This window comes from Mesocricetus auratus, unplaced genomic scaffold (genome assembly GCF_017639785.1).
Source record: "Mesocricetus auratus isolate SY011 unplaced genomic scaffold, BCM_Maur_2.0 Super-Scaffold_100009, whole genome shotgun sequence".
Classification (NCBI taxonomy): domain Eukaryota; kingdom Metazoa; phylum Chordata; class Mammalia; order Rodentia; family Cricetidae; genus Mesocricetus; species Mesocricetus auratus.
The window spans coordinates 6,631,727-6,654,614 of NW_024429193.1; the positions used below are offsets into that span (position 1 = coordinate 6,631,727).

General features: G+C 48.8%; 1 protein-coding gene across 2 annotated transcripts in view; it reads left to right on the forward strand.

Moving 5' to 3' along the window:
* The window catches only part of Ak5 (adenylate kinase 5), a 182,993-nt gene that overhangs the window by 104,488 nt on the left and 55,617 nt on the right, over window positions 1-22,888 (forward strand). The window contains exons 7-8 of one of the 2 annotated variants that reach the window (XM_005083629.4): window positions 9,360-9,450; window positions 17,036-17,109. The exons of the other annotated variant lie outside the window; for it this stretch is intronic. Coding sequence (XP_005083686.1) covers window positions 9,360-9,450; window positions 17,036-17,109 — 165 coding nt within the window. The remainder of the gene's footprint in view (window positions 1-9,359; window positions 9,451-17,035; window positions 17,110-22,888) is intronic. 2 annotated transcript variants of the gene reach the window in all.

A 22,888-nucleotide genomic window follows, 5' to 3' on the forward strand; every position in this document is an offset into this window, starting at 1 on the left:
ACACTGTTCTAGAACTCTACAGGGAGGCTTTGCAGTGATTGCCTGCTACCCGGATGGAGCAAGGCTTAACAAATGGTAAGCACTTGTTACATGCCTGAGCTCTGCTGTCTCTCTTTACATGCACGGCCAGAGGTTTCACGGAGAGCAGTGAGCCACTGAATCTGAAGAAGGCCTTGAAACACCTTCAGGGGGAGACAGTACACAGCCAGAGGTGTCCTGTTCCCAACAGACAACTTGCTTTCAAATCTCCATTCCACCTCCCTTCCTTTCTTCATTTTGCTAGCCTTGCCTGCAGAAAGGCATGCCAATCCCTCGCCGCCTCTGACCATATCCCACCCCATGCTGCTATTGTCCCCTGTCCCCCACCCCACTCTCTGCCGGCCCTTGGCTATCCAGACTGATTATTCACTGTTCCGACACAATGCCCCCATGACTTCAGTGCTGTTACATTTACAAGAAGGATAATCCCTTAGCGAGAACCACAGCACGCACGGATTGAAAAGCCGACTCCTCCTCTGTGAACCGTGCCTTCTCTCAGCGTGTCCTGTATCCCTGTCAGAAACACGTCCCAGAGTTTTCTGTTTTCTACGCTCGTCTCTTTGATTCCGCTTGATTTCCATTGACTCTCCAACATGATTTCTACGCTCGTCTCTTTGATTCCGCTTGATTTCCATTGACTCTCCAACATGGTTATGAATTGACCATATGTGGCCATTGCAGCTACTCAAGAAGACAGAAACATGTATTTATTTATTTGTGAGGACAACTGAGCCCCAGGTTAGAGAATTGCAGGAAATGAAAGGAAAGGACTGTGGGATAGCCTGGGGAGATTGTTTGGCTAGTGTGTGCCAAGCCCTGGCTTCCATCCCTAGCACTGATGATGGTGGTGGTGATGGTGATGATGATGATGGTGGGGGTGATTATAATGATGGGGATGATAATGATGGTGGGGATGATGATGGTGGGGGTAATTATAATGATGGTGGTGGTGATGGTGATGATGATGATGGTGGTGGTGATGATGGTGGGGATGATGATGGTGGGGGTGATTATAATGATGGGGATGATAATGATGGTGGGGGTGATGGTGGTGGTGGTGGTGATAATGATGGGGATGATAATGATGGTGGGGGTGATGGTGGTGGGGGTGATTATAATGATGGGGATGATAATGATGGTGGGGGTGATGGTGGTGGTGGTGGTGATAATGATGGTGATGATAATGATGGTGGGGGTGATTATAATGATGGGGATGATAATGATGGTGGGGGTGATGGTGGTGGTGGTGGTGATAATGATGGGGATGATAATGATGGTGGGGGTGATGGTGGTGGGGGTGATTATAATGATGGGGATGATAATGATGGTGGGGGTGATGGTGGTGGGGGTGATTATAATGATGGGGATGATAATGATGGTGGGGGTGATGGTGGTGGTGGTAGTGATAATGATGGGGATGATAATGATGGTGGGGGTGATGGTGGTGGGGGTGATTATAATGATGGTGATGATAATGATGGTGGGGGTGATGGTGGTGGTGGTGGTGATAATGATGGGGATGATAATGATGGTGGGGGTGATGGTGGTGGTAGTGGTGATAATGATGGGGATGATAATGATGGTGGGGGTGATGGTGGTGGGGGTGATTACAATGATGGGGATGATAATGATGGTGGGGGTGATGGTGGTGGTGGTGGTGATAATGATGGTGATGATAATGATGGTGGGGGTGATTATAATGATGGGGATGATAATGATGGTGGGGGTGATGGTGGTGGTGGTGGTGATAATGATGGTGATGATAATGATGGTGGGGGTGATGGTGGTGGGGTGATTATAATGATGGGGATGATAATGATGGTGGGGGTGATGGTGGTGGTGGTGGTGATAATGATGGTGATGATAATGATGGTGGGGGTGATGGTGGTGGTGGTGGTGATAATGATGGTGATGATGATGATGGTGGGGATGATGATGGTGGGGGTGATTATAATGATGGGGATGATAATGATGGTGGGGGTGATGGTGGTGGGGGTGATTATAATGATGGGGATGATAATGATGGTGGGGGTGATGGTGGTGGTGGTGGTGATAATGATGGGGATGATAATGATGGTGGGGGTGATGGTGGTGGTGGTGGTGATAATGATGGTGATGATGATGATGGTGGGGATGATGATGGTGGGGGTGATTATAATGATGGGGATGATAATGATGGTGGGGGTGATGGTGATGATGATGATGGTGGGGATGATGATGGTGGGGGTAATTATAATGATGGTGGGGGTGATGGTGGTGGTGGTGGTGATAATGATGGGGATGATAATGATGGTGGGGGTGATGGTGGTGGTGGTGGTGATAATGATGGGGATGATAATGATGGTGGGGTGGTGGTGATAATGATGGGGATGATGATGATGGTGGGGTGGTAATGATGATGGTGATGGGTGGTGGTGAAGGTGATGGTGATGGTGGTTGGTGGCGATGACTGAATGAAGCTCTCCACTAAGAAAAGCATTAACATGAAAATGAAGGAAAAGAACAATAGCAGGCAAAAGCTAGAATGAGCCAGTTTTCCATCTTCTAGAGCTAAGATTAGCCCCATTCACACGTCTCATGGCTTCAACATGTGTGTGTGTCTGCATGTGCGTGTGTGAGTGTGCATGTGTGTGAGTGTGTCTGAGTGTGTGTGAGTGTGTGTCTGTGTGTGAGTGTGCATGTGTGTGCGTGTGTGTGTCTGTGTATGCGTGTGTGTGTCTGTGCGTGTGTGTGTCTGTGCGTGTGTGTGTGTGTCTGTGCGTGTGTGTGTGTGTGTGTGTGTGTGTGTGTTTCAGCCTTTCAGGGTTCGGCACAGAGAGCATGGGAGACGACAGAGCCTGTGATTAGGGAAGGCATGGGGGTCACATAAAGTTGAAACTTGTCTCCTAGGACTTGAGCTTCTTTAATTTGCCAACTTTCCTGACAAAGGTTGAAATCTTTAACAGTTTTGTGATTCTTGAAAGCCTCGGATTGCAAGAATGCTGGGAGGAAAAGAGACTAGAAAGGGGAAGTACTTTAATTAAGTTAGCTTTCACTTTGGCGTTTGACAGTTCAAATGCTGCTGAGTGAGGTAAAACATAGGAAACACACTCTGTAGTTCTCAGTCCCTCAGAACGTGGCTCCTTTTGTCCCTTTAGCCCTGCAACCCTTTCTTTACCTTAGTCATCCAGGGCTTTAACAAGGACAAAACCAACATGGTTAACCTCCCTTTCTCGGATCACTGTTACCTGGTACAGAGCCTGCCATACAGAATGTGCTCATGAAGGATTGGGGGTGATCGACAGCTGAAAATTCTTGCTTTGCCAGCCTGATGTCCTGAGTTTAATCACTGGAGTCCACAAGACCCTCGTGCATGGCTCATGTCTGTAATCCCTGCAGTCCTGCAAAGAGTTGGAAGGAGGAGAAAAAAAGAGTTGCCCAGAAGCTAATGGGTAGCCAGCCTGACATACACAGAGCAGAAGGGGGGAAAAAGGAGTCACTCTACCTCAGCAGGGTGGAAGGGGACTCACACACAGGCACACACACCACACACGCGCACACACGCTTGCGCAGGGGCACCGAATTTTTAAATGGGAGAGGAGGGAAGTTGTTCTTAGAGACTTCCTTCCCTTCCTGCCTGAGCCACCTCCCACGTGCTGGGGTTACAGAAGTGAGCAATGGCACCCCACATTCAGTCCTTTTTCAGTGACTTGCCAGGGGGAGCTGAGAGCTCAACTGCGTTGGCAGCTGACAGAGCTCACACTCGGATGTGGCCAAGCGGTCCACTCAGCCCCCAGCTCTGCCACACACGGCCTTAGAAGGGTCATTCAGTCCCTTGAAACCTTGGTCTTGTTTTTGTTTTGTTGGATTGGCTGGTTGTGTTTTTATAGGGTGCGGGGGATGAGCCCACAGCTTCACATGTACTTCGACAGACTAGCAAGTGCACACTACAGAGCCGCATCACCAGGGCAGAGGCGGTTTCAGCCCTGAAGATGTGGTCCGTTGTGTGAGAGGGTGTCCCTGTGCACACGCTCCTGGGTGGGAAGCACATGCCTGGACACGCTTTCTTACCACATTGCTGCAGACGGCCACCGCGGTGAAGCGGTTGCCCAGCCAACAGTAATGCCATGCGGGTCTTCAGAGCCCGGCTGCTGTCGCGTTGATGTCGCTGTGAAGAACATCCACTGAGCTAATGTCAGTAGCTAGCCAGAATTATCCACCTGCCTTTCTTCCTTCCTTCCCTATGTTCCGATCACAAAACAACTCCAAAGTCTCAATTGCATTGTGAAGGCTTCGATTTCAAGGGGGTTTCTCTTAGGAAAGTATTTCATAAGTATCCTACGAGGCTTGTCTGGAATCTCTACTCTGGTAGCTTTTCCCAGCAACACTGTTGGCTGAGCAGTGAATTCCCAGTGAGACAAAGGTGGAGACAATGTATCCACGGCTTCCACATGCCCTGTACGAATCTCTCTGCGCAGAATCCTGCCGGAATTTAGACCTGTCTTCTACATCCTGCCCTTATTGCCTTCTGTGAAGAAATAAGTTCTGCAGAGAATGAATCCATAGGGTTGAGTTGCAGGAATCCAAATCAAAATACAAGGATGCTCTGCCTCACACACAGAACTGTCCCCTCACACCTGTCTCTTTCAGGTATCATGATGGCTTTGAAAACTCAATCCTGCAAAGTCACTCCTGAAAGGTTCAGGCATGACACTGGCCTGCCCTGTTACCTGGCAGGATGCACTCAGGCAGCACTCTGGCCAGCCCAGGGTTCCATGAGAACCAGTCTGCATTCAGGTGCGAAGGACCCCTGGCCGCTTACGCTATCTCTCTCTCTCTCTCTCTCTCTCATCTCTTACTCTCTCTCCTCATCTCTCGTCTTCCTCGTACTCTCTCTCTTCTTCTCCCTTACCTTTCTCTCTCACGTCTGTCTCCTCCCTTTCAGTCTCGCTATAATAAACTATGGTTAGTATGCTCTCCATGGCTTGTGCTCCGTCCATCGCACCGGGTCCTGGTTCCATAATTAACAACAATTCCTTTGTCCCCAAGTCCACCACTGATGTCTGCAGGCCTCGTGGCAGGCACCACAGGTCTTTAAAGGTTTGTGATTTTAATGCAATCTTTACTGTTTTTACCTAGAGAATAGAAAAGTCAAAGAGAGAAGGACACTAAGTCCTCTGTGACTTGGAGGGGCGTTTGCAAGCACGTGACAGACAGCATGTGTGACAGTGCGGAGATCAGGGTTCACTAGACCCGGGATAACTGAAGTGAACTTTATTTGGGGAAAGAACTTAGACAGAAACAAGTGATTGTCATGGCACTCACGCCCCAGGCATGCAGACCCCGCAACCCCGGTGCCCTCCGTGAGCCGAAGACGGGGCCTCTGAGCCCCAATCTTTTCCTTTTAACCAGTCACGTCCACACCTGTGACCGCGGGCATGATCCCTGCTACAGGTGTGGAGATGGGTATCACTACATGGGTGAGCACGCGTCTGTGCTCAGGTGCACGTGTGTGTGAACACGTGTGTGTACGTGAATGTGGGAGCCAGATAGCAGCTTCAGGTGTCATCACTCAGAAGGCGTTCACCTCGGTGTTGTTGTTGTATGCGGAGATTTAGTTATTGGCATTGTGTGTGTGTGTGTGTGTGTGTGTGTGTGCTCTGCAGGCAGGTGTGTCTGTGTAGTACACATGTGCACCGCCTACAGAGGCCAAAAAGGCATCAGAGAGCCTGGAACTGCAGTTACAGATGGCTATGTGCAGTCACTGGGTGCTTGGGTTCAAACCCGGGCCACCTGGAAGAGCAACTAGCACTCTTTACTGCAGATCCATCCCGTTTGGGGTTTTGCTTTTGTTTGTGTTTGTTTGAGACAGGGCCTTTCACTGGGACCCCGGGGCTTGCTAATTAGGTCAGGCTGGCCCGCACACCCCAGGGGTCTGCCTTACTCTGGCTCACCAGCAGATTACAAGCACATATGTATTCTGCCATGGGTGGCTCTCCTGGAGCATTTGAGGGGCCAACCGTTGGCAAATGAGGGTAGAGAAAGAAAGCCACTGGGGAGAGTGCTTGGGTTGAAATTCCTGGCCCGAGGCAAGGGAGAAGAGAACATTTTTAGAGCCTGGCTTGATGCTAGAGAGTGCACTTGGGAAATAGGAAACCGAGACAGCACTAATAACACAGCCCATTTGTTTCCCCTCAAACCATTCCTAAGCTTAATTAAAGGTGCAGTCTTGATGGAGGGTTGAATTGCTACTTCCCCGCTGAAGGTGGTGCATCTGGGATGGGAATAGGGGGAGGGCTGGGAACGGCCATATCCCTAGGGAGGTTTGTGCAGCCTGTTGATTCCAGACAGCCTGATCAAACGAAGACAAAGACTTGTTTCTGCCCTTGGAAGTGTGGACCATTGTTGTACTCCTTGGATGATGCCCAGTTCTGCTCCCCACTGCTGTTTTTTTCTTTCCTAATATAGACGTTTCTTGTGTGCTTTTGAAAGCTGTGTTTTCACTTGTTTTATCACGTGAAAACTCATGTTGTGCTCAGACTAGGAAGTTTAGTAAGCACTTCATTTTGAAATTTCCAGTTGACTTCTTCAGTCCCCTTGCATTAGATGACATCAAATAGATTGTCCTGTGTCTTCTGTGAGTCATAACTCTCTGAATAAGAAAAGGGCTGGTTCGTGGATGAAGCATTGGCTTCACCAGACGAGAACTTGAGTTCAGGTCCCCAGATCCCAATAAAGATAGCACAGCAGTGTGTACCTGTGATCTAGACACACACAGCAGTGTGCACCTGTGATCCAGACACACACACGTGTGCACCTGTGATCCAGACACACAGCAGTGTGCACCTGTGATCCAGACACACAGCAGTGTGCCCCTGTGATCCAGACACACACACGTGTGCACCTGTGATCTAGACACACACAGCAGTGTGCACCTGTGATCCAGACACACACACGTGTGCACCTGTGATCCAGACACACAGTAGTGTGCACCTGTGATCCAGACACACAGTAGTGTGCACCTGTGATCCAGACACACAGCAGTGTGCACCTGCGATCCAGACACACACAGCAGTGTGCACCTGTGATCCAGACACACACACGTGTGCACCTGTGATCCAGACACACAGTAGTGTGCACCTGTGATCCAGACACACAGCAGTGTGCACCTGTGATCCAGACACACACAGCAGTGTGCACCTGTGATCCAGACACACAGCAGTGTGCACCTGTGATCCAGACACACAGCAGTGTGCACCTGTGATCCAGACACACACAGTAGTGTGCACCTGTGATCCAGACACACAGCAGTGTGCACCTGTGATCCAGACACACAGCAGTGTGCACCTGTGATCCAGACACACAGCAGTGTGCACCTGTGATCCAGACACACAGTAGTGTGCACCTGTGATCCAGACACACAGCAGTGTGCACCTGTGATCCAGACACACACAGCAGTGTGCACCTGTGATCCAGACACACAGCAGTGTGCACCTGTGATCCAGACACACACAGCAGTGTGCACCTGTGATCCAGACACACAGCAGTGTGCACCTGTGATCCAGACACACAGCAGTGTGCACCTGTGATCCAGACACACAGTAGTGTGCACCTGTGATCCAGACACACAGCAGTGTGCACCTGTGATCCAGACACACACAGCAGTGTGCACCTGTGATCCAGACACACAGTAGTGTGCACCTGTGATCCAGACACACACAGTAGTGTGCACCTGTGATCCAGACACACAGCAGTGTGCACCTGTGATCCAGACACACAGTAGTGTGCACCTGCGATCCAGACACACACAGCAGTGTGCACCTGTGATCCAGACACACAGTAGTGTGCACCTGTGATCCAGACACACACACGTGTGCACCTGTGATCCAGACACACAGCAGTGTGCACCTGTGATCCAGACACACACAGTAGTGTGCACCTGTGATCCAGACACACACAGTAGTGTGCACCTGCGATCCAGACACACACAGCAGTGTGCACCTGTGATCCAGACACACAGTAGTGTGCACCTGTGATCCAGACACACACACGTGTGCACCTGTGATCCAGACACACAGCAGTGTGCACCTGCGATCCAGACATACACAGTAGTGTGCACCTGTGATCCAGACACACAGTAGTGTGCACCTGTGATCCAGACACACAGTAGTGTGCACCTGTGATCCAGACACACACGTGTGCACCTGTGATCCAGACACACAGTAGTGTGCACCTGTGATCCAGACACACACACGTGTGCACCTGTGATCCAGACACACAGTAGTGTGCACCTGTGATCCAGACACACACACGTGTGCACCTGTGATCCAGACACACAGTAGTGTGCACCTGTGATCCAGACACACACAGTAGTGTGCACCTGTGATCCAGACACACACAGTAGTGTGCACCTGTGATCCAGACACACAGCAGTGTGCACCTGTGATCCAGACACACACAGCAGTGTGCACCTGTGATCCAGACACACAGCAGTGTGCACCTGTGATCCAGACACACAGCAGTGTGCACCTGTGATCCAGACACACACACGTGTGCACCTGTGATCCAGACACACAGTAGTGTGCACCTGTGATCCAGACACACACAGTACTGTGCACAGACAGTAGTGTGCACACACAGTAGTGTGTAATCCAGCACACCAGTGTTGAGATGGGACACTGAGATTGGAGAACCCTAAAAGTCCACTGGGCAGTTAGGCTGGTGTATGCAGTAGTAAACAGAAGGGCATGTTCAAAAAAGGTAGAAGATGTCCTCTGACCTCTACACATTATGTACACACAGCACGCACAAACACACACACACAATTATAGTAAAAATGTCAAAGAAATCCTAGACACCAAGCATCAGCTTCCAACCCCCACATAATGAACACACGTATGTATGCACATACCCATGCATACACACACGTATGTATGCGCACACCTGCATGTACTTGTACACCCTCACATACAACATACACACAGAAAATAAACAGGAAATCTTTCCCCCTGTTGTTTATAACTATATATTTTATTTTGGTTAGAAAACCTAAACCAGAAAACCACAAGTAAATTTCAATTATCTTTTCATAACTTGCTTTATATATTGAGAAAATGTTGCCCAATTTTCCTAACCGCAGTGACTGAATATTTTCTTCCTACTGCCCTTCCCCATCTGGCCAGAGATCTGAATCAAAAGACTGTAAGGATCTAGTTATAAACACGGCCGCTTTAGATCCTGTTTCATTGTAGACACAGCTGAGCGGCACACGCCGGCTGAATGCGGGACTCAAATCACTTATGTGTCTCATGTTGCAAACCTGTCTGCCCTGGTTTCCCCAGTTTGATGCTGACCGAGACGAGGACGCCGTGTTCTATGACATCAGCGTGGCGGTCGACAACAAGTTATTTGCAAACAAAGAGGCTGCAACAGGTGAGTCCCCATGCCCTTTGGCGTCAGAACATCAGGATCAACTCTTAAATGACCCAGGCGTTTCACCCCTGGCGCGAAGCTCCACTTGCTGCTATGGGACATAAAGGGGTGCCCTATTCTCAGCCTCATTCTTTCTGACTCAAAAATAAAGGATAAAAAAAAAGCTAAATGGAATAGAAAGGCTGAAAACTTCTCCCTGAGAAATTGCTGAGGTTTTTCTTGCCATAGCACATATAAATCCTTGGCCATCATGATGTAACATAACACCTATATCTCCACAGGAGAAAAAAATCTAGCCTATACCATATTTTGTGCAACTATAGAAGGTTATAGAGCTCAGGGTCCCCTCTGTCTCACGTAGCTCTGCCTTGTTCTATCTGGAGAAACACCTCCTTCCCTCTGGTAGCTATACCCATCCCAATCCCACCCCATGGCTCCAGGGTCACCTGTAGCAGACTCTCTCAGACTGCCCACCCCCAAATCATGACATAAGAGACTTATTATTAGTGATGAATGCTTGGCCTCATCTTATGTTTGTCCATCTGGCTCTTACATGAAGCAGGGAGTTTGAAGGATTGTCCTGCCTTGTCTTGCCAAAGTTCAGTAGTCTTTTTCCTTTTTGTCCTGCTTGTCTATAGTCTGTACAGCATATAGTCAGCAGTCAAGGCTGGGCAGTTTCTTGCCCAAATGGCTAGCTTTGCCACACTGAAAACAAATTCCACATGAATATCCTTCTAGGTCCATCATCCTTTTATGAAGTAGATTGGTGCTGCCAGGAACAGACATGTCTCACTGTCATGAAAAACCTTTGGTTATTAGACTTCTTAAATGCCATATTCTGTAGGTCTTTGAAGGGTTTGAAGATCACTATCTAAAATATATCTGTTTAATCTTGAAAACATACCTAATATGACTACAAGTTTGATTATTGTAGATGGCTAACTACTAACCTGTATTTCTTAATTATACATTGCATTTTTAAATGAGCTGCGTAAGAACAATACTCCAAACAATAAAAACATAAACAATATCACAAAAATAACTTTAAATTTGCAACAATATATAAAATCCATACAATATAAAATATTTTAGATGAATACTTGTCTTTTTTTCCTATATTCCTACTAAAAGATGACAAGCATCCATAATCCACCAAATGACCAAAACCCAGCAACCTTACCTCTTGGGAATGTAGGTGTTGTGTTCTCTAAACTGTTTCTTGTTGTCTGGGGGTAATGGCATTCCAGGGGACTATGAGAAAATTGAGACAATGGTCAAGTCCTAGGAAAACTAGCTGTAACATGTGTTATCCAGTCTCAGAATTGTTCCCATGCAGAGGGGTCAGTATATACATCATCTGTCTCGTAGTTTTTCCTGGTTTATTTCTTTATGTCTTTAGCCAAGATTTTCAGGAGGTCTCCCCCGATCGAACCTAATGTCTATTAACCTTGAAGGAATCCACAGTCTTTCATCTTCTGTGGAAACAGAAACATAACCTCTTCCCCAGCACAATGCATTTTCTGAATTCCATTTTAAAGTGAAGGCATCATAAAGGATCTAGGCTGGTTTAATTCAACAGTCCCTTATACAATCCACTGTCTCACAACAGCTGTCATTCACTCATCAGCATCCAAAAAATTCAAAAGTCTGCACAACACCATACAGGATCCAGACTCCCTGTGTATTTCCCATATTTACCTAGCTTATTCTTCTCATATTACTTTATATTACTTATTACTTTTACATTACTTTATACTCTCTTTAAAGACTCTATTATTTATAAACTATTTACTTTTTCTATGACTGTCTATACCCATTCTCTTCTCTTAAGTCTATGCACATTTTTAAGCACACCGTAACCTGTTTTTTTTTTCTGTCTGGACCTGTCTTTACTGCCTACCTGTAACCCTTTCTGACCACATTAGCCAAATTTTAAACTGCTAAACAGCAGCAAGACCCTCCACCTTGGCTCTGGTGGCTAGCTCCACTCTGTCCTCAGGTCTGCGGGAGCTGAGCCTTAAGTCCATGGGCCTGGCCAAGAGCTGTGTTTAACTGGGCTGCGCTTAACCACCCTAGATCTAAGCGGTGGGTGCCCACACCTTGGCAGACATTTTTACTTAGTTTGCTATCTCTGTTTAACCAGCTGGCTGCTCAATGCTCATTGTATGACAGGGCCTCTTAACAGGGTCATATGTGTTATTTGTTTGTTTGTGTTGTGCTGTTTTTTTCTGTTTGTTTTGTTTTTCGTCTTTCTCAGGCCCTACGTGGAAATGCGGGCCCCACACTGGGGACCCGAATTTCATCTATGCCACCCCATGGCTCCAGGGTCACTGTTCTTCTGTTCTAAGCCCTCACCCCTGGGTCTGTGTCATGGGAAATATACCCAGATATAGGTATACTCTGCTATATATGCTACTTCATCTGTCTGTTGCTCCCCCCCTCTAGACTCATCATTTTATATGAATCACCCTCAATTTTTAAACTTTATAACCTAGAATTTTTGGATTTTATTTTATGAGGTCACAACGCGAAAGAATTGAGAGCGAGACAATTGGGTTTAAAAATAAAGGTTTGGGAGCTGAGAGCGTAGTACCATGGTATGGCACTTGTCTAGTGAGTACACGGCCGTAGGCTAAATTCTCCGCACCACACAGATGGAAACACAGATGATAGATGACAGGGAGATAGATATATAACAGAGGATAGATATATAGCAGATAGAGGTGAGAGATGGCTATAGATGATAAATATATAGACGGTTGATGCAGACAGACGATTGACTGGTTGGTTGATGTTGTATTGTGCATGTACATCCTATATTCAAATAAGTCAGCTGCTCTGAAAACAGCAGATTCTAGCTTTTCTTTGAGCCCCTGAAGACAAATAATAATGATGATAATAATGATGATGAAGGAGGAGAAGAAGAACAAGAACAAGGAGAAGGAGAAGGAGGAGGAGGAGGAGGAGGAGGAGGAGGAGGAGGAGAAGAAGAAGAAGAAGAAGAAGAAGAAGAAGAAGAAGAAGAAGAAGAAGAAGAAGAAGAAGAAGAAGAAGAAGAAGAAGAAGATGATGATGATCTTGGCTCTGACTCTAATGGTCCAGAAGGAAGCCAGCTGGCATTTCTTCATGGGCGTCCACTTTCTTCTCTGCTTCCACAGTATTGGTGGCTTTGTCAGCTCCCATTTTGGGGCTCTCCTGGCTGTCAGAAACCCTGCTTTGAGGGAATCCTCAGATAATGCCACTCTAGCCATACGTCCTCCCGGATAATCAACAAAATAAAGCCTCCGGCTCTTCTGCAGGCTGGGTACCAATGCCTTTCTTATATCCAAACACCCAGAATCCCTAGCTGTCCCGTGTCCAGGGAAGCATCGCCTCCGCCCGTCACCCATGCCACCCCTGCCTTAGCTCCTTCCGCTGGCCTTCGCGCCTGCTCTTCTAGTCCCCGTGACCGCCCGTCTCTGTCTGCTTGTTTCCACTGTGTCTGCTACTCCACGGCCTCATCCAGCGCGTGGACTGGTTCCTCCTTTGTGTTTCTATTCAAGAGTGATATCTTCACGACTCTGTGAGGATGTGTATCTCTGCGTGTGTGCACGTGTGCGTGCGTGTGTGTGTGTGTGTGTGTGTGTGCGCGCGCGCACACGCATATGCAAGTGCCCAAGGGAGATGGCACATAAAGCCTTTCTCTTCTATCTGGCCACCTCAGCCAAGCCGCTGGTCCAAGCTCACACCTCACAGGTACACCAAATACAGCTTAATCCCAGTATATATACGGGGCTCCTTTGCCTCTTCATCTAGGCTGCAGGCCCGTGACCTCTACACCCTAACCCTCGTGTCCCTCCTCTGTGGAGCCCATTGGTACCTCCATCAGAGCCATCTCTACCTAATCTATGTGCGGGTGTGTCTCTCTGCGCTTGTATTTCCTTGTTTAGGAAGAGGAGACGAGAGTACCTGCCTCACAGGGACACTGGAGCCAAGTGGCGAGCTTGTGGGCAAAGGTGTCTCTGTCCCAGCGGAAAGGCTGCATGTGACCTTGTCTTTGCAGAGGACTTGAAGGCTCACAGGCATAGACCATGTCCTAGACAACACATTTTGCCCCCTCCCCCAGATTCATCTCTGCTGTCTTTTCCCTCCTTCTTGCCCTCTCCTCATCCCTAAGCTGGAATCACTCAAGAGCCAGCCCTGCCCCCCTCAGGGACTTGCCTTGTCCCAGATGAACACAGCGCTATTCCTTAAGGGTGTCCTGCGCAGAGTGCCCTAAGAGTGGGATTCTCAAGTGTGGCAAGCACTCCCATGCCTAAGAGTAGGATTCTCAACTTAGCTGTGGGCAGAAGCCGGCAGAGAGCTCCGGAAGCAGCATCCTCTGTCGTGGGGAAATGCAGAGGTCCTTTGTTCATCTTCGGTCCTGTGGTGCCTGTGAACAGAGTGCCTTTACTTTCTAAACTGGGTTTTGATATTCCCTGATGGTTTAAGGGATACAGAAACAGGAGACATTGCCTCCCTTAAGGAGACAGGCAGAGCGGCCGAAGAGTCTCATTGGCTGCTGTTCTCAAGGAGCCGCAGTGCAGGAGGGTCTCTTTGGCAGGCCAGTGGCAGGAATGTCTTCCTGCAACTTTAGGTTGACACCGACTACGCTGTCACAGAGACCTGTGTGGTCTGGTTCGCCTCTGCTGATGCCTCTTTAAAGACTTTTGTCTCTGGTTCCCACTTACATTAAAGACAACCTGGAGGTAATGTTTTTGAAGACCACATGACGTGAAAACAAATGATAATGAGTGTTCTGGATGGGAAGCCATTTCAGATCAGACCTCTCTTATATAAAAGAGGATTTCTTTAAATCTGAAAAGAAATTGAAAAAAATCAAAATGGGGAAAAACGAAAGCCATACCACCACCCTTTCCAAATGTCTGGGTTCTGTGGTCATTTCTGAGGAAGAAAACCAGGTCTGGTGTTCTGTGTGCCTGGGTCTTGGAGTAAAGACAGCCCGAATGCGACCATCAGTATTTATCTCCCCAGCTAACTTGCTGAGTCCTGGGCTATTCGTAAAGTCCCCATTTCCAGGAAACTGAGAAACCAGTGTTTTTAAAAACTGCAAGCCACTCAGTCATTATCCAAGCTGATAATGGTACCCTTTGTCTATCGCCTGAGATATATTAATACTACGGTTGCCATGGGCAACAGTTGTCGAGAATTGTCATCCCTTAGTGATACAAAGATTTCTGTCAAAGCCTTTGATTAGGTAGGCGATCCATCTCCTCCTCCTCCTCCTCCTCTTCCTCCTCCCAAGAGGGAAGTTCATTTTAATCAAAAGTCTTTTCATTTCTGATGTCACTGAAAAGTATTTTCTAGTGAATTTGCTAGCACGTAGTCCCTACTTGGTGGGTTGTTTAAGGGCCCTTCAGATTGTACTTCTTGAAAACAATCGGAAGAATGGCTTCCTTTTAACAAAACAAGTAGGACAAGGGACTCCTTGCTGCTGTGTGTGTGTTCACTAAGACTCTGTGTTCAAACCCTGTGAACTCTATAGTAAGCAAAGGACAGAGGTTAGGGAAACACGGCCACCCACACACCTTCCCCTGCTTGGCTAGTCAGGAAGACAATATCTACACTGGAGGCTGAGGAGAACTGAATACATTTTTTGTTGCTGTCTACAAAAGCCACCCGGGAAGGCAACTTGATTGTCCCCGGCCTGAGCCATTATTCCACCTCCGAATGTTTGCCTAGCCCCTGCAACGTGCTCCATCCAAATGCTTTAGCCGCCTCTCCCTGTCTCAGAATGCTGCAGGGCAACCACGCCCTCCAGGTCCTCGCCTGTCCCGAAAGGCAGTTTTGGCAGAGCCCGTGGGGTCACTCTGCTTAGGGTGTTGTCAGCAGGGTGCGTGAGGAAAGAAAGAGAAATGGGAGCTTCGAGTGCTGTCCTTGCTGCCACACAGTAACACCCGCCCCAAGCGGAGGTCAGCCCAGGATCCACAGTCAAACAGTCCTAGAAAAATAGAAGAGACTATTAAGACCACGAAAGATGGCCTCACGGCGAGTACTCTGTCAGTTTGGCCGAGAGGAGGGTCAGCCATGATTACAGAGGAGTAGTAACATATGGTGGTGGCACACTGAGATTCTATTGGAGCCTGAGGCTGTGGCTTCGCAAGTTCAAAGCCGGCCCAAGGTAAAGAGTGAGGCCTGCATGAAGGAGGGGAAGGAACGGGAGGGGCGAGGGGGGGGGAGAGTTAAACCCTGGATGAGAGCCCACCTTGACTCTGGTATTCAAAGGACTATGAAGCAATGCTTACGGGGTGCCTGTTTCTGAGAAGTGTAGGAAGCATTTCCTGTTATTTGAGAAATCTATGAAGCATTTCCTGTTATTTGAACATACACTTCACTAAACTTTCATATTCTGGCATGGGGTGACTTGTTGAAGCCCAGTTTACAGTAACATGTGAGGCGGTTTGCTATTTCACCGAATAAACCTTTTGCGGGCAGCACTGTCCTGGCCAGAGAGGCGTGTGCTCTTGGGCCCGTCTCCCCGTAGAAAAGAGTTGCTAAGTGAGAGCAGCGAGTCAACCGCACTGTGAGAAGCCACGGTGGACATTAATGGTTTGAGTGAGCCTGGGGGAATTAATGGCAAAGGGTGTAACGCCACCATCACATCGATACAAACTGCCAGCCACGTGCTACCAGGAAGAGGCAGCCTTCTCCATTAGTAAACCTGAGTTTCCTCGCCTTTGGGGAATATGGTGGTTAGTTTCAACTGCCAACTTGACGCAATCTAGAGCCGTGGAAGAGAGAGTCCCAGCTGAGGAACTGCGGAGGATCTGCCTGGCCGGTGGGCATGTCTGTGTGAACCTGAGGTGGGATCACCCACCCTGAGTGTGAGCAGCAGCATTTCCTGAGCCGGGCCCTGGACTGCGTGGGGTAGAGGAAGCTGACTCAGTGGCCAGAGTACAGCGATGTGTTCATCTTTCCGCTTTTGACTGTGGGTGTAAATGCCTGGGTGCCTGAGCTCTTGACTTCCCCTCAGTTGTGGAGCGGAGCCTGGGAGTGAATGCCGAGCAATCCCTTTCCTCCCTGTATCTCCTTCTGTGAGGGCATTTGCCAGAGCAAATGGAGTGGAGCTAGGACAGAGGTTGAGGTGACCCGAGGGCTTCCTGAGGCGGCCGTCACGGTTTAGAATGGGGACATCCCTTCCCAAACGCCCGGCTGTCCTCTGCTCTGTGTCTCGCTTCTCAGAAGCCATCTCTCCTAAACGCTCATGCCCCCTCCCCAACTGCAAGCTCGTGGAGCTGAAGAATCTCAGCTCCTCTGTCACCTTCACTGGTGGCCAGATTCAGTGCCCTCACTTGCTGGCTTCTGAGTCTCGCGTTGACAAATGAGTCTCCCCCGGAGCTTGTTCTTCTGAAGGCTGGGACAGGGTCCAGATGTCTGTGTCCTCTGCCACCAGCCCAGACACAGAGCGCGGCAGAGGGCGTGTTGTGCAAACCTGTGTTCCGCTAATGGAACACCAGGACAGTGTGGCGACCTGGTGGGAGATGTCTTGCTTTGGGAACACACACGGGCAGTCGCCACCAGCTCACCGTGTCTTTCTTAAACCTAGATTCAGGTGACCTTGACCCTTTGATGTTTGATGCTGGAGAGATCGTGGATACAGGATCAGACTATGATGACCAGGTAACTGAACCTCAAAGCATTTTCCTATTTCAATATGTTTCATTTTCGTCTCCGCGGTTTGTGAATATGAAAGCCAAAATTTTGGCTTTGTGAGACCTTGACAGATCCCTGATAACGCACTTAGTGTTAAGCCGTGGTGTCCTGCAGACTTACTTCCCTGAGCTTTGCTCTCCCCTCCCCTCCCTTCAGACCCAAAGCACTTCACTAAGGTAGGGACTTACGGCCAAAAAGTCCTTGAGCTAAAAGTAAGTTCCTTTCACCCGAGAATTTGCCTATGTCTCTGTGGCGGTTAGTTTTGTCTAATTAATAAATGCTGAGGGTATGAGTGCTTTATACCTTTGGGCAAAGGGATCAATCAATAGTAAGATCCAAATAGGGGAAACACTGTTCCACAGTCTGGGGTCCCAGACTGAATAAAAAGAGAGAAAGCCACAGAGCAACAGCCTCTCTCTCCTCTTCTCTCCCTCCCTCTCCTTCCCCTCTCTCCTTCCCCTCCCTCCCTCCCTGCTCTGTCTGTTTTACTAACCCACCAAGACTCAAGGGAGCATCCCTATGCCACCGTCACCACACCCTGAGATCTTTCCCTCTGCCGTGCCTCTCCTCTGTGACAGATTGCACAGTCTCAGACCCTGGGTCAGAATAAGCATCCCCTCCATCAGTTACTTCTCAGAGAGAAAGGGAACAAATGCACTGCACCTTCCCGGTGAGACACCAGGACTGCGGCTGAGCATGGGCTGTGGCCTCAGAGATTCGGGACTCTCTGCCTAACTGTTGCAGGGAACGACGCCCCAGGGAACATGGCGGAGGAGCTGGGTGTGTGTTGCCTTTGAATAGAACGGGAGGAATTTATCTGGGTCATTTTCCTCTCAGCAAGAACTTTCTCTACTGCGATACTTTAATGATCCAAAATAGTTGGCAAATGATCTAACTCCCTAATTAGGCTTCAGGGATTTTTTTTTTTTTTTTTGAGATAATGTCTTAGACTCAGTGCGCACTCGTGTCAGCGCTTCTCAGAAGTGGTGTAGAGCCAGGTGTGTTCTAGTGATGGTTTCTGCTCCCACTTCCAACTAATTTATGTCCCAAGTGAAGCAAATGTATCTGGCTGTGCGCGTGTACTCTGCGTGCATGTGTGTGTGTGTGTGTGTGTGTGTGCGTGCGTGCTGTGAGCATTCATGCACACGAGTATATGTATATATGTGTGCATTCATAAATTAAGTTCCTTCCATCACAAAACATGAAAATGTTAACAAGCGTATAAACACGTAATGGTTGCCCTGTGTTTAGAGTACCTGGTTCTCGCTGCTAAGCATTTGCTACATGGAGAGCCGAGCTGTTGGGCCTGGGTTGACTATTGCGCTGCCTCTCCACAGCATCTCCACAGGCAGAATTATGATTTCTACCTCACAGATAAGAAAATGAAGAAACAAAGAGTCATTTGCTCAAGGTCACACAACGGAGATGTGGAACATAGGATGTCGTTTCTTGCTTCTAGTATTTTATTGGCATATGTTAAATTATAAATACTAGTGGGTTTCGTTATGCTGTTTGCATACATGGACATAATGAATCTTGGTCATATCCACCCATTACCCTCTCATGGCCTCCTCCCACATCTGTTGACTCCCCAAATAATTAGTCTCTCTTTTACTTGGAGTGTCTCCTCACTTTGGTGACCCAGCGGGCTTCGTTTTGGTTGTCTACAGAAGCGTGGGTCGGGGGTTATTTAGAAGAATATTTACACTTACCAGTGGCTACAACATTGGAGAAAGTGTCTCACCCCCAGCAACCATTAACCGCCTGCACATCCTGGGGAAGGAGGAGGGCCTTATGAACTTTCTCCAGCCCAATCTTTTGCAAGCAATCATGGCTACCGAGTGCAGGAGTACCGTGGCCATGTCGTGCAGGAAGATGGTGTTCTGCATGTCCTCCTCCTCACCCTTGCATTCTTTCTGTCCTATCATTCATGATGTTCCCTGGGCCATATGGGTGGGCGTGGTTTACAGGTGCCTAATTGTAGCACACATTTTCTAAGACCCCCAGCCAGTGCATTATCTCCCATCCTACCCTGGGAAGACAAGCCAGGGGATAGTGTTGGAGCCTTCTCGGTTGCTGACCCCTTATGGCCTCAGATAAGGCAAACGACCACATTGTGCACCTAAAATTATAGACTGCGCAGAGAAATGAGTCACAGCGAGGAAGCCAGCAGCAAGTGGGAAGCCTTACATGCCCAAGAGCCGGTGGTGATGGCCAACGCTGAGAGAAGTCTTAGGGAGGAATATTTCAGTTATTCAGAAAAACAAAGGGAGAGTAGGAACCATGAAGCAACTACAGGGAAGAATGGAGAAAGGAAAAATGAATATAAATGTGATTGATAGTGGGTTATCAACTTAGCAGGATGCGGAATTATTTAAGAGCCTGTGAGAGACTGAGCTAGACCCTGGTTGTGCCTGTGAGAGCTATTCTGGATCACTTTAAGTGAGAAGGGTGGCACTCACTATGAAGAAGGGTGACACCATTCCCAGGCCTTGGGTCCCAACTGCGTGCAAGGCGGAAGCTGACACGAGCTTGCATCGCCCTCTCCATCCTGACTGTAGGAGCACTGCCATCCACTCCTGTCACCTGGGCTCCCGTGCTTTCTCTGATGGGCAGCACCCCTAAACTGTGAGCCAAGATAAGCCCGCCCTCTCTCCCTCCCTCCCTCCCTCCCTCTCTCCCTCCCTCCCTCCTTCCCTCCCTCCCTCCCTTCCTCCCTCTGTTCCTCCCTCCCTCTCTCCTTCCTTTCTTCCTTCCTAAGTTGCTTTTCCCAGATATTGTCGCAGCAACAGGAAAAGTAACTAAGACATTTGGCTCAAAAGTATAATTGCTATTGGAATAAAGATTCCATTAGCCGGCCGGGTGTTGGTGGCACATGCCTTTAATCCCAGCACTCGGGAGGCAGAGGCACGCAGATCTCTCTGAGTTCAAGACCAGGCTGGACCAATAGCCTCCAAAACAATACAGAGAAACCCTGTCTCATAAAAAAAAAAAAGATTCCATTAGCAGTTTGAAAAGTTGGCTGAACGCAACTAAATAAAAAAAAAATAAGGCAGAAAGCTGAGCAGGTGTCTAGCGTGAGGAAGAACTCAGCAGACACCGAGGGTAAAGTGAAGCAACGCATATGTGCTGAACTTTCCAGAAGAAAAAGAATGAGGCGAGGCAGAGGCTGTGTCCTCACAGACAGCGGCTGGGAATTCTATAGGCATGAAAAGCACAAATACTCAGATTGAAAGAGCACACTCAGTCCAGGAAACTCCACGTAACCATTGGACAGACGCTGAGTTCTCCATCCCAGGCTCTGCTTAGGTGCTTGTCGTGTCTACTCATGGGCCCGAGGAGGACGTTTGCTCAAGGAGCCTGCATCCTGTCAAGGGTGACACACAGTGAACAGTAAGCACAATAAGTTAGTAAATCCTCCAGGATTCTCAGACGTCGTAAGCAAAGGGACAACAGAGCAGGGAAAATGGAGCTCTAAGGAGATCTAGGGAGTGGGGCCGAGCGTGCGTAACACTACACAGAATGCTCAACTAAATGGATGACCTCAGCAAAGAGGTGAGATTTCTGTGAAGGCGACAACACACACCACAGGGTGTCAGAGTGCCAGAGATGAAAGCGAGACCTTCCGGATGACAAGGCTCCGGCTACAGAAGGAGCCGAGACCGGGCCAGCAGCAGATTCAACACTGCACTTAGACTTGCCGCCTGGGTCACACTGCGAAGCAGGTGCCATGCCCTGTGATTTACAGTATGTTATTACTGATCCTTCCAATAGCTCAGGAGAGCAGCTCTGCCCGCCCTGCCCTTACAGCTGAGGACACTGGAGGTGAGCGATTGCCGGGACCATTCGGCTGACAGGCTCCAGGCAGGAATGAAACGCTGATATTCCAGCCACCAAGAGCTGCTTCTGCCCCCTAACGGAGGTTCCTGAAATCTACTGCCACTCCCAGATGATGACTTTTAGCTACTTTTCTTGACCTTGGTGCGTCTGACACTGAAAATATCACCAAATGTTCTTTCTAAAGAACCGGGTAACAAATGGCTTGGGTCTTGCAGGCCATCTGGTCCCTGCTGTGGTGACTCAGCCTAAAAGAGTCGTTACGGTATCAAAGCACATGAGTGTGGGCGGGGAGCCAGTATAACAACATTTGTGGGGAGTGAGTTCTGAACCCCACATAATTCTCATGCGGTGTGCGCTAACCCTCTAAAACATGTAAAGCCAACCCAGCCAAATGGAGATGGGTGCACAAGTTGTGTTTCGCCCGCGTCTTCATTCCTTTGGCTCAAGGATGTGCTGGAAGACCAAATACTACTTGGTTTTTATTGAAGTAAAATACATGCTGTTCTTAAAAGCAACAACAGACAAACCCGCCGTCATCCGGGAGGCCGAGTAGAAGGAGGCAGATGATGGATTTGACCCTGGGGTCGTGCCTTCCTGATCTCTGCTATCAACCACCCTTGAGTCTTAGGTGATTTTTACCCCCCCCCAAGAAACTACGTGCTACAGAGGTGGCTGTTCCTATGCCTTGTTTTAACTGATTTGGAAAATGAGGCACAGAGAAATTAGGCAGTTGATGGAAGGTCACAAGAGTCAAATCTGAGAAGAATCCAAGAGGTAGAACCAGAGTTTAAATCCAGAGAGCTTGGATCAAGAAAAGTAGGCCAAGATATGCTGGGCTACTAAATCAAAATCCAGTCGCCTTCTTCCCAGAGGACCTTTGATGGGCGACTTCCAAAGAGATCATGGAGGGCTGAGGGCTGGGGGATTTGAGGAATTGACTCTAGCCAAACGTGACCTCACCCGTGTTTGGTAGCAGTCAGAGCGCGTGGCTCTACCCAGGTGGCAAAAAGGTTGGAAAACGGAGCACCCGTGTGTCCAGGGAGCTCTGTGAGGCCCAGCCAGCCTGGATGCAAGGCTCTGGTCTTAGCCTTGGACTACAGCTCACCGTTAGTGTGCTCCTCGATCCTACCGCTCCTGGGTCCTACTTCTCTACCCACTGGGTGTTCATTTCCCTGCCAGAGTCTCCATTGGCCCATAACTCAAATACAAGCCCAGCTTCCTGTCCGTGCCCCCTTACGCTGCACTGCATACACGCTCCAGAGGTTTGGCTTCACCGTGCACTCCTCGGTGAGCTCATATCGCCTGTATGTATCTACCCACCAAATAGCACTGGCTGGACTTCCCATGAGCATGTCTAGCTCGGCACTCCCAGAACCGCCTTCCCCCACAAACTCTGTTCTTCCTTCTGCCTCCTCTGTTTCTGTGGGTGACAGATGTACCACCATCTCCCCCAGCTGCCCAAGCCAGGAACCAAGGTGCTTCCTAGTCTCTCTCTCTTTTTTCCCCTCCCACATCGATTCAGCCAGGTGGGTAACCAGGTTTCCTATGCAGCAATGGCTCCTGTCTTCTCCAGGTCCACTGTCCCTGCTGGAGCGCGTTATCTGCTCCCCCTGCCTGGGGCTGCTAACATGTCTTTCCGCCCCGGCCTTCTTATCACACAGAGCGATCACCGTGAAAGCAAACTCAACCGTGGCAGTCTTGCTGCTTGAAACCCCTCCTGCCTCTTCACTGACCCCAGAATCGCTTAATGTGACCTGTGGGAGTTTATGAGTCAAGATTTGATCATCGAGTGATCCCCAAACTCATCCCTGTGACTGGTCCAGTCACACCATGATCTCTGCAGTCCTCCCATAGCGGAGTCATACTTTTGCAGTCTCTTCCCTTTGTGGAGAACCTTCCCCAGCCC